Genomic DNA, 12,559 nt, shown 5'->3' with positions numbered 1-12,559 from the left:
TTCCTAGTTACCTCAAAACTTACCTGCTCTCTTTAATCTCCTTCCCTACCACCTCTTCTTACTCTCAGCACATGACTTTGTCTCGTACAGTATGCATATGTATACGTTTGTACACATGAAGAATCACCATATGGGAACTCTCCTTCTCCTACCATGCTATCTCCAAACGTAATCTCCAAACTTAATCAACTTTCATCCCTGCCTCCTTCCTGCCTGAGCAGTAATAACAAGTAACATTATTCAAGTCCCCTTTATGTGCAGGGACTATCTGTGAAAAATCCTGAGAGGTACCTCCCTTCCTCCCTTCCAAAGCTAATTCTTCTAAGTCAGCTAGGCCCTTCCACTTTACCAGTATCACCTCCATCTCCAACCTCATCCTCCTTATAACCTCCTTTTCCATCAACATTTAAATACAGTCAGAACTCTTCTACCTTCTCCCCTATATCTAATCCTATAGTTCAGTAGTTCTTAAAATGTGGTCCAAGGACCCCCTAAGGGGACCCTGCAACCCTTTCAAGGGATTCTTGAGGACATTCCTTTTTCTAGCTACATATCTATGTGAAACTATAATCTCTTAACACACTTCAACCAAAACAACATATTACAAAAGACTGAATACAGAAGAAGATATGAGAATCCAGCTGTTTCTATTAAGCCAGACAATAAAAAGTTTTGCAACAATGTAAAACAATGCCACTTGAAGTTTTCTTGTCTTGGAAAGTATAGTTATTTCAAAACATGTTATTTATATTAACATAAAAAGGGTTATTAGTGTTATTTTTAATGAGTTACTAAGTAAATATTTTAAAATTGTTCTGAATTTTAATTTCTAATACAGTATATATCAATAAATGTAACCTACATACACAAAAGCTCTCTGTGGTCCTCAATAATTTCTATGTGTGTAAAAGGGTCCTGAAACCAAGAAGTTTGAGGATGTCTGCTTATATCTTAGAAAAGAAGACTAACCTCTGAGTCTTTCCTCAACTTTGGCTTCTATTCTCCCCACTGAAACTACTCACATAGGCCACCACCAAAAGCCTTCCTGTTACTTAATGCACTCCGTACTATCTTACACTACCTTACATCATATTTGATGCTGACTACATTACACTTTGAACTTTTTTCCCTCAGTTCTCATGATAACACACACTAAGTTTTTTTTTTCTTAGTCTCCTTTACGTGATTCTCTTCTCCTACTCCATCTTTAAAGCCAGCATCCCCAGGGTTCTATCCTCAACAATATTTCCTTCTCATTCATTCTTATGCTTTCAATTATCATTTACATGATAATAATTCTCAAATCCATGGTAGAAACTGCTAACAATCTAAAAAAGGATTGTGTTCTCCCTTGCATAACATCAAGTAGTCTGTGGGAAGCAGCTGGCCAGCTAGGGACCATATTTCTCAAACCTCCTTATATACAGGTGAAGCTGTATGATTAGTTACCACCAATGGAATATGAGCAAAAGTGATGTATATCACTTTCAGGTTCAGGTGGTTTTGAAGGGAATGTGCCTTCTCCATACTCAATCTTTCCACTGGCTTTGTGTAGGTGAGCACAACCTTGGAGCCCATATTGTAAAGAAGGTAGAACTCCAAGAAGGAAGGAGACTGGACCTCTAAAACACTGCTTTAAGGAAAATTGTGAGAAAAAACCTCTATTGTTTTAAAACTATTATACATTCATTATCTTACAGCAGCTACCACCAGAATACATCTCTCTCTCTCTAACTACAATGGATATCTTCCCTTGGATATCCTACCAATAATTCCAATTCAACATGCCTAAACCTAAAATCATCAACTCCCAATTTCTCATGTTCCTCCCGGTGAATGGAACCAATATCCATGCAATTACACAACCCAATAGCTCAGTGCCATCCCTGATTCTCCCTCTCCCCTCACCTCTTCTACGTAATTACCAAGTCCCGTCTACTCTATTTCTCCCAACAAAGTTCTCAACAATTCTTTATCCTTATGGACACAATTTTACTCTACATCCCCATTATCTGTCACTTGGACTATCATAAGCAGCCTTCTAACATGGGTGTTTTCTCAATCCCACTGGCTCATCTGAATCTATTCCTACAGCAATTAGAATATTCTTTTGCAGATAAAAATCTGATCTGATCATGTTTCTATATTGTGAAAACTCTTCTGTTGTTGCCTTGAGAATGCACCACAAAACTCTCCAGCTATAAGAACTGCAAATGGCCAAGCACCGCAGCTGCTGTGTTCTTAAATTCACTGCCATGCTCGTGTAGGGCCACATATCCCACAGGCTGCGCCTAGCCAATGACTAAACACAGTAGCTATAGTAAGGCAGGCCCATTTTGGCAAGATATGGGTCACTTCTGACAACCAACTCTGACTCAAAGACTCGTCCACAGCCTTATCAAACCCTCCTTGGACTATATGGCAGGCTGGAACATGTCCACTCAAGCTTTTATTCCTCTCTTTCACTCAAGGCAAACTTGCACCACAATCTGAGGGCTCTCTGAACCCTTCCCAGCTCCCTCTTCATTTCTCTCACCTAGTAATAATAAATCCTTGCATGTTTAAACCTGTCTTGGCACCTGTTAAAAACCAGGAGGAAGACCCAAACTAACACACCCTCAGTGGTACCCAACTGCTTATCCAAAGCATAAGTCCAAATTCCTCAGTGTAACCCACAATGCCCTTCATGATCCGGCTCTTGCTCACTTCTTTATTTCCTTTTACTTCCTTTACTTATATCCACACTGTGCTCCACCCACACTGATTTGTTCACATTCTTTCCACACTCAATGATCTCTTGCACTAGGTCTGTGCACATGTTACTGTTTTTTCCTAGAACATTTCTCTTCCCAACTGTCAGGCTAATTCTTCAAGTTTAGGCTCACTTCTTTAAAAAAGCCTTTTGTGATACTCCAAGACTGAACTGGGTGTTCCTCCTCATTTCTATCACAACATGCTCTTAGTCTTGTCCAAAAATTAACTACAGTATACTGCAATTGTATACTGTATTGTATTGCTTGTCTGACTTCCACTAACTAAAAATCTGTTGAGGCAGGAACTGTGTCTGGTTCACCACTATATTCTCAGGGCCTAGCAGAGTGCTTGGCATATAATAAGTGCTTGATAAGTACTTGTTGATTAATTGGAAATTTAAAGAAAATAAGAAATGGTGCTCAAATATCCTTGATTCACAATTAAGAATGTGCAAGAAAAAGCCGTTCATAACAAAGTCTGTGCTTTGTTAAATGTGTTAATTTCCTATTCCATGCTAAAACAGAGAAGTTGAGTATATCTAGCAACTATAGTGTACTTTACCTTTATACATAATGGATTTGTATTATTAAAATAGCTTTTAATAAGCCCCTTTAGCTTTGAAAAGTACCAAATTATAAAGAAAAAAAGACTTATTTCTGTCACATTTTTACTTTATTAAAATGAATGAACTAATCAAGTTAAGAAAAAGCAAAACTTCTATTTTTCTATGAAATGCATGCTTTCTAAAACACGTGTCTGACACTGCAACTAGCCCATAGTAGGTACTTAATTAATAGCTGCTATTTGAATGAACATGAAGTATAAAAAATAATAGGATGCTACACTGTTAAAGGTGGGAGAAAAAACTGTTTTCTACTAATATGTATAATTGACATTTATTAAAATTAATTACAAATAAAAATTTCCACTAGGGCTTCCCTGGTGGTTCAGTGGTTGAGAGTCCGCCTGCCGATGCAGGGGACACGGGTTCGTGCCCAGTCGAGGAAGATTCCACATGCCACGGAGCGGCTGGGCCCGAGAGCCATGGACGCTGAGCCTGCGCGTCCAGAGCCTGTGCTCCACAAAGGGAGAGGCCACAACAGTGAGAGGCCCGCATACCGCAAAAAAAAAAATTTCTACTAAACAGGAAATGAGTGAAACATTCATCCTATTTTTTTTTTAACATCTTTATTGGAGTATAATTGCTTTACAATGGTGTGTTTGTTTCTGCTTTATAACAAAGTGAATCAGCTATACATATACATATATCACCTCCCTCTTGCGTCTCCCTCCCACCCTCCCTATCCCACCCCTCTAGGTGGTCACAAAGCACCGAGCTGATCTCCCTGTGCTCTGTGGCTGCTTCCCACTAGCTAACTATTTTACATTTGGTGGTGTATATATGTCCATGCCACTCTCTCACTTCATCCCAGTTTACCCATCCCCCTCCCCACGTCCTCAAGTCCATTCTCTACGTCTGTGTCTTTATTCCTGTCCTGCCCCTAGGTTCTTCAGAACCAATTTCTTTTTTTTTTTTTTTTAAGATTCCATATATATGTGTTAGCATACATTCATCCTATTCTAACTGCTGTCCACTCTCTAATACACTACAGTTCGTTTTGCACTGGAAATATGGTCAGCAGTAATTTATTTGATCTTTCTAAGATAAAACAAAGGACCAGAAATTTTAGAAACAGTTTGTCACTTTAAAATGTTGAACTTAAATAACAAACAATAAACTAACCAAATTACTAAATAAGCTGCTATTTTAATAAATCTCTTAAGAAACATCAAATTTGAATATCTGCTCATCTGAATTACAGGTCGAAAAAACAAGCACCATTTTAAAATTACTCTATGGTTAGGGAAAAGAAAAGAGAGAAAGTATAATACCTGTCTCCCTCAGCTGAAATATTCAAGAGAGCTAGTAAGGGCTTTTTACATCAACAAAAGTACTTTTCAAAGATGCATCGAAATTAAAACCAAAAAACAAATTAGGTATTTCTTCAGCAGTTCTCTTTTATCAGGTACAAAATAAACATTATGTTCAAATATATGAAAACTAAATTTTTCAAATAATATAAATATTACACATTCTTGCAATTTAAATCCCTTTTCCACTTCTAGTATTTGAAATTCTTTGGTCTTCTAACATTATTAAGAACATTATTATCTACACTATTAAGAACATTTTTAAAATGTATAAAACCGTTTTACCTATATTTCCAAGTAATCCATTAATAATTGTGTTATTATCAGCCTTTAATGTACTGTTGTCCTGATTGATGAATTCAAGACTGTCTTGCAGCCTAAGTGGGAGGAGAAAAAAATAAATTCCAAACTTGTTTTATGCTCTTAATGGCAATTCTTTGTATACCTCAAATTTTAAGTGTAAAACATTTTTTTTTTAAGTTTTAAGTTTCCCTATTAGTACTATAAACCAACTAATCATTTAAATCAGGGGTTAGCAAACTACACCCTGAGGGTTAAATTAAGTCTGCTGCCTGTTTCTGTGAATAAAGTTTTACGGAATAAGCCACACCCAAGTGTCTGTCAACAGATGAATGGATAAAAAAAGACTGTCATGTATATATATAGACAGTGGATATTATTCAGCCATGAAAAGAAAAAAAGAGGAAGTCCTGCCGTTTGCAACAACTTTGGTCCTTCAGGGCATTATGCTAAGTGAAATAAGTCAGACTGAGATAGGCAAATGCTGTATGATATCACTTATATGTGGAATCTAACAAAGTCAATTCCCTGGCGGTCCAGTGGTTAGGACTCTGTGCTTCCACTACAGGGGGCACGGGTTCAATCCCTGATTGGCAAACTAAGATCCTGCAAGCCGCAAGGCATGGCCAATAAATAAATAAATAAATAACTTTAAAAATTTTGTTTAATTAAAAAGAAATTAAAAAGCCGAACTCAGGGGCTTCCCTGGTGGCGCAGTGGTTGAGAGTCCGCCTGCCGATGCAGGGGACACAGGTTTGTGCTCCAGTCCAGGAAGATCCCACATGCCACGGACCTGCTGGGCCCATGAGCCATGGCCGCTGAGCCTGCGTGTCCGGAGACTGCGCTCCGCAACAGGAGAGGCCACAACAGTGAGAGGCCCGCGTACCGCAAAAAAAAAAAAGCCAAACTCAGAGATGCAGAGAGCAGAGTGATGCTTACCAGGGACTGGGAGTAGGGGAAATGGAGATAAAATGGTCAAAGGGTACAAACTTCTAGTTATAAGATTAACAAGTTCTGGGTGTCTAATATACAGCAAGCTAATTATAGCTAATAATACTGCGTTATATCTTGAAAGTTGCTAACTGAGTAAATCTTAAATATTCTCACCACAAAAAAGAAATGGTAATTATGTGACAGGATGGTAGCAGCTAAGGCTATGGTGGTAATCACTTTGCAATATATAAATGTATCAAATCAACATGCCATATACTTCAAACTTACATAATGGTGTATGTCAATCATATCTCAACAAAGCTGGGGGAAAAAATCTGGCCTCCATAAACTTTCAAACTGAAGGGATGGAATAAAATCTGAATTTATGCTGCAATCCTGAAAGCAGCTTATTAGTTTTCATACTCTGCAGATCTTAAAGAATTCATTTCTCCCTTGATCCATAACTACTTACGTATTGAGACTTCCACAGATGCTGCTGCCAGTCCGTGCAGTAAAAACTTTGCTAAGCATAAGCTGTGGAGGGGAACTATGAAGAAAAAGAGAGGGATAGAGAGACATCGAAACTGAAACACAAGGACCTTTCCAATTTATTACAAATAAAAATGTTTAAGTCACAGAGATGTCACAGCATAGTTACAACAGCCATGAAGTAGCATTAAACCCATAAAACATCATAAACTTAGTATCTGACATTCTCAATCTGAGTGAAGACTATATGAAATTCTCCCATCTTTAAAAAACTAAACATTCTAAAATGGATTCATTAAGAAAAATCAGAAAATCCCTCACCGGATCTGATGAATCTTTAAGGTGGAGCCTTTGTAGCTCATTGCTACTGAGCCAAACATCATCTCTCCAAGCATATTGGCATCAGAAGAGCATCGAGAACCCTAAACAATAAGCATAACATTAATAAAATTGCAGAATTTAAAACCTATTTCAAAAACTGATTTTTATTAATAATTCCTTTGCTGTATTCTACGTAATGTTTTTTTAAATGATTTTACATTGTATACACTGTTCTGCAGCTTGATTTTCTTCATTTCACAATGTCTTATAGATCTAAGCATATTGTTATACATAGATTCCTTTTAAGAGCTGCACAGTATTCTCCTATATGAAAATACCAGTTTATCAAGCCTGTTCCCCTTACTGACAGGCATTTAACTTACTTCCTGTTTTTTGCTATTACAAATAACGCTCAAATAAACATTCTTAGCCACATCTTAGGCATATGCAATGCTTCTCCAGGACAGATAACAAGAAGTAGAATTCACTGAACATGCTGAACAGATTTTACCGCTCCTATTGTGCAAAAAGAAGCATTTGCAAAAGGGGAAACTTGGACATATTTTGCATTTTTTTAGAAGACTTATCTTAAGCATTAGAATGTCTTGTTTGCAAAGAATTCTGATTTAAAAAGTTATTCTTTTCCATTATTCTTTAATTGTCCTCATAGGAGTCAAAAAAATCTAAAAATTGACTCATCCATTTGGTTACTATTTATATACTGTGGCAAATACAACTAGTTAACCACTAAATATCTTATTCCTTATTTTTTGAAGTACAATTTGTTTCAAGGAAGCAATGTGCCCAAATGAAAAAAACTGCATTTCAGAGCCTCCCTTGCAGATAGGGGATTTCGAGTTGGTCTCTATATTCAAAGAGTTAAACCAGTGGTTGGAGTGGTAGCTTTCAGAACTATCCATTTACATGCATTCAACACAGTCCTGGTCAATGGAATATAAATGGAAATCATTGAAGATGAAGACACCATAAGAGGACGACAAGGCAACAAGTATGTACACAGTAACTGTGGCTAAGTAGAAAGATAAGGAAGCCTTGGTCTCTGAGGCCATCTTGAAGCCCATAAATTATCGTGCCTAGATGGCCTCTCTGCAGACTTGTCATGTGAAGAAACCAATCCCTAATTTGTTTAAGCCACTGTTTCATAGGATATCCCAATGCAATTCCTAACCAATACAATTAACATAATAAAACTGATGAGAAAGATGACCAAAAAACTATCTAAGATAGTAAATGAGGATTATGCACAAATTTCACTATGCCATTCTACCATGGGAAATCAAGAACTAGGAGTTTTTAAAAATACTTAAAAGATTCTTCTGAAGATTAACAATAAAGTGATGAGGACCCCCATTTTACAAGTGAAAGCCAGGGAATACATCTACATACTATTTTTCTTCTTATAATGTGATTCTCTTTTACTCGTTTGCTTGTTTACTACCTGCCTTGGGTTAAAAAAAAATCTATATATTTACATTTTGTCACCTTTCTTAAAAAGAACATCTTCAAATAGCAATCCATTTCATTATACATACTATGTTCACATTCGTTTTTTAATACATTCATTGACATATTGTTTTTTCTTTCTCAGTGCTATAGTCTTAATTTTAATAAAGGCACAAAGTTATTTTTTAAGAAAAAATCACTTCTGATATACCTAGTTTACTACAAGAAGCAACTCATTTATTCTTGGGATTTGGTTAAGACAAAGTTTTTATTTCCAGAAGTCTAGGTATTACGAACATTTTAGAAACAGTAGAATAATTTTTTAAATGATAAAGTAGTTTATTTTTCTTTTAAGATCAACAATACCAATCTTACTTGGCAAACTAAACTGCTTCTGGATAATGAGAGAAATGAGAACCTTCTCTTACAAGCTCATTTTTGTTACAATGCATCTAACTCCATTCTTATTTTGACTAAAAATAATATTTCTTATATTAAACAAGCTACACAAATTTAAATATCAAGTCATTTAAACATTTTAATATTATAATTAAAAAATAATTCTCAGAAGGCAAAATACAGTAAAAATAAATTGGTGTATAAATTTTATGAAACCACATACTTTGCTATTAAAGTTTCTCTCTGCCTGCTCTAATACATACCAAATAGTTATCATGAATGTCACTGACATGTTATATATTTTAATGTGACATAATCTATAATGAAGAATATAATTAAGAAAATGCTATTATCTTTAATGCTTTTTTAAAAAGGCTCTTATTTAAAAGTTCAATTCTTTGTAAGTACTCATTGCTGAAAGCAATAATCTGTAATACCCCATAAATCAAAAATAATGTTCTAGTTACCTGAAATAACACTTTATCAAGTGTAGTGAACTATATGCTATAATAATTCAATGCCTTCTTGCTAAAAAAGCAGATTTCCAAGACCATAATGAACCTACTACTAGAATATCTAGACATATAACCTGGGAACCAGTACTTAAAAAAAAATAGGGATTTTTGATGCAAAATGAGAATTATAATCACTCACTGCTTCAGGGTTTCTACAGTCTGGATCCATTTGCTAATACTATTTAACTGCATAACATTAAGAAGAAAGGCAAGTTTGTACAGTTGATCAAATTAGAAAACTTGTACATTGGCATAAGTATAATGATCCTACATAGCACAGCACTATTAGGAACCTGTTAGGGTAACATGCTTAAGATGGAAGAGGAATAGAGGAGGGCAGGCAGACCTATGTAGATATTAGGACTACATACTATGTAGGTAGTCCTAACATCTGGACTTTTATAACGTCGAAGCTGTTCCACATATACTGTCATGTTGATATGGTATAAGGGTTAGTTTCTATCCAAAAACAATTACCTAAGTATAAATAATTTAAAGGTCCAGGATTCTATTTTGGTACTGCTAAATGTAAAATACCTGTGATTCATTCATGCAAGCTTGAATGACACAAATTCACATTAGATGACATTTGCTTATTTGAAACCAAGTACTGATCCTATGTAAAATATAACAACATAACATAAGTTTATAGAGAAGTTCCTACATAGTCAAATGATTGGTTAATTCCATATTTTAAAAGAACAGCCACATTAATTTTGAAAAATGAAAATGTACATTTCTGATAACATATACTTCAGCCATATTTTAATTTCATACTACAGCTGACTTGTATTATATTTATCTTCATATTTCAATAATTAAAAAGTATATAAAATAAGACATTATTCTGTTAGCCTTAAAAATATGAAATGGGAAATAAAAAGGAGAAAATGTCCCTGCTACCTGTGCCCAAAGCTCTCTATGCTTCCCCTATCCTAAGATTTATCGAAGTTCATAAACTTACCTACATAATTATCTGTCTCCCCAGCTATACTGTAAGCTCCAGGAGGGTAAGCACTAGTCCCTGTTACATCCTCAGTCCCTAGGATGGTATATAACACGTTGTAGGCACTCAAAAATACTTGTGGGGCTTCCCTGGTGGCACAGTGGTTGAGAGTCCACCTGCCGATGCAGAGGACACAGGTTCGTGCCCCGGTCCAGGAAGATCCCACATGCCGCGGAGCGGCTGGGCCCGTGAGCCATGGCCGCTGAGCCTGCGCGTCCAGAGCCTGTGCTCCGCAACAGGCCACAACAGTGAGAGGCCCACGTACCGCAAAAAAAAAAAAAAAAAATACTTGTGAATGAATAAAAGACATCAGTGATCTTACCTGGTACTTAGGACACTGGTCTTTTACATCAGAAGATGAAGTCATGGAACTATCTAAAGAGGAAGAACTGTCTCCTCCAGGTTTCAGTTGGCAGCATTTCCCAAAGACTTTAACTTGAGCATCACTACAGAGCTTCTGAAAGGGAGACATTATTCCCATTCATATTTTAACAGATTTTCCACCATATATAAATTATAGCATAAAAACCTTTGGAAAAACCAAGGATGAAATAATTCAAAATAACATAGCCTTAATATAATGACTATTTGCATTTTACTGTATTTTCTCCAGTACTGTTTTCTATTCTTTGTCTCATAGCTATAATAATATTTGTGGCATTTTTTAACTGTACTTTTCTCACCAAAATTATTAAATCACGGGAATTTTTCTATATTACAATGGTCTACACAATGTTCATTGTTGGGACTTAATTATATACTGCAGCAGTTTTCAAATTATTTGATCTCAAAAACCTATTCATGCTCTTAAAAATTATTTAGGATCCCAAAGGCATTTTGTTTATGTGTGATGTATGTATCAATATTTTCCCATATTAGAAATTAAAATTGAGGAATTTTAAAATATTTATAAATTTATTTAAATATAACAATATACCCATTACAAGCTAATGTAAGTAACATATTTTAATGGAAAAAAACTGGGGAGATGTAGGAATAGGAGAGAAATGCAAATGAGACATATTTCAATGTACGTTCATATATATGTAAGTTTAATCTTTTGAAATGAGAACGCATCCATGTATTGGACAGTTACATTTTTAATAACAGCTGAGCTTAGGACCAGAAGGCTGTACCGTCTAGCATGGAAGAAGAATGTATTTCAATTTTTTGCTTTAGAAATAGAGACACAGACATAGAGAACAAATGTATGGATGTATGGATACCAAGGGGGAAAGGGGTGGGGTGGGAGGAATTGGGAGATTGGGATTGACACTACTGCATTATTGATAATATGCATAAAATAGACAGCTGATTAGAACATACTGTATAGCACAGGGAAGTCTACTTAGTTCACTGTGGTATCCTAAATGGCAGGGAAAAGAAAAAGGGAGGGGATATATGTATATACATGGCTGATTCATTTGCTGTGCAGTAGAAGCTAACACATTGTAAAGCAACTAGACGCCAATAAAAATTAATAAATAAAAAAATTTTTTTTTGCTTTATTCCTCTTGTTCTCCTCTCCCTCCTGAACAGGTTCTAGAGCTTTCACTGCTCACAACTACCAAAATTGCAATCCACCAAGTTCTCTGATACTCCTAAAAACATTGCAATGTTTTACCACAGTTACCAGTATGTTCATCCTTCAAAACCCAGCTGGCCTGACTTATCTACTATTGCAAACCACCATTTATCAGTCAACAAAAGTAACTGAATACTATGTGTACCAAGCACTAGCGAAAAGAAGTGAATAAAACAGTTCTTTTCCTCGTGGAACTAACAATCTAACAGGAGAAGGAGATATTTAACAAATAGACAAATTAGTATAATTAAATACACTATTTCAAATATGTCTAATAAAAATAATAATGATAGGAACAGTTAACTCACATAGCACCTAGTATCTGGTCAGGTACTCTTCTGTTTTACATATATTTACTCTTTTATTCCTCACAACAACTCTATGAAGTAAGTGCTATTATTATCCCCATTTTACAGATAAGAGATTAAGGAGCAATGATGTTTATGTGAACTGTCCAAGAAAGACTTAACTTAGTCTAGGCAGATCAGAAATGATATTTAAACTGGAACTACAAAAAAGCATAGGAGTTAAGGTGAAAGAAGAAGAATGGGAGGGCTAGAAAGACATTCCAGGCTGAGGTAACTATATATGTCCAATCTCTGAAACAAGAAGCAATTTGCTAGAGGGAAGAAAGGGACAAACATATATCAATTCCAGGACTGAAGCATAATTTCTGCTCCTAGAAGGGCAATGTCTATGGTGCCATGTCCCCTCACTAGACCATCTTCCAACAAAGCTGTTGCTGCTTGGTTTCAAAAACGCCATAACTTAAGAATGGGAAAGAGAAAAGACACTGTACAGAGAAAGGGGTAGGGTGTGTGTGTGTGTGTGTGTGTGTGTGTGTGTGTGTGTGTGTGTGTG

At 35.9% G+C, this 12,559-nt stretch overlaps 1 protein-coding gene across 6 annotated transcripts in view; it reads right to left on the bottom strand.

The window, feature by feature from the left end:
- Positions 1–12,559, bottom strand: part of FNIP1 (folliculin interacting protein 1) — a 132,469-nt gene that overhangs the window by 57,269 nt on the left and 62,641 nt on the right. For 4 of the 6 annotated variants that reach the window (XM_027098382.1, XM_027098375.1, XM_027098391.1 and 1 more), the window contains 4 exons: positions 10,436–10,570; positions 6,730–6,830; positions 6,392–6,466; positions 4,972–5,063 (listed from right to left, as the gene is read on the bottom strand). In XM_027098382.1, coding sequence (XP_026954183.1) covers positions 4,972–5,063; positions 6,392–6,466; positions 6,730–6,830; positions 10,436–10,570 — 403 coding nt within the window. The remainder of the gene's footprint in view (positions 1–4,971; positions 5,064–6,391; positions 6,467–6,729; positions 6,831–10,435; positions 10,571–12,559) is intronic. The other 2 variants (XM_027098407.1, XM_027098414.1) reach the window with 1 other exon arrangement.

The sequence above is a fragment of the Aethalodelphis obliquidens genome, unplaced genomic scaffold, assembly GCF_003676395.1.
Source record: "Aethalodelphis obliquidens isolate GAN/ISIS:26980383/991018 unplaced genomic scaffold, ASM367639v1 scaffold4, whole genome shotgun sequence".
Lineage (NCBI taxonomy): Eukaryota > Metazoa > Chordata > Mammalia > Artiodactyla > Delphinidae > Aethalodelphis > Aethalodelphis obliquidens.
This window is presented reverse-complemented; position numbering and strand designations above follow the sequence as displayed.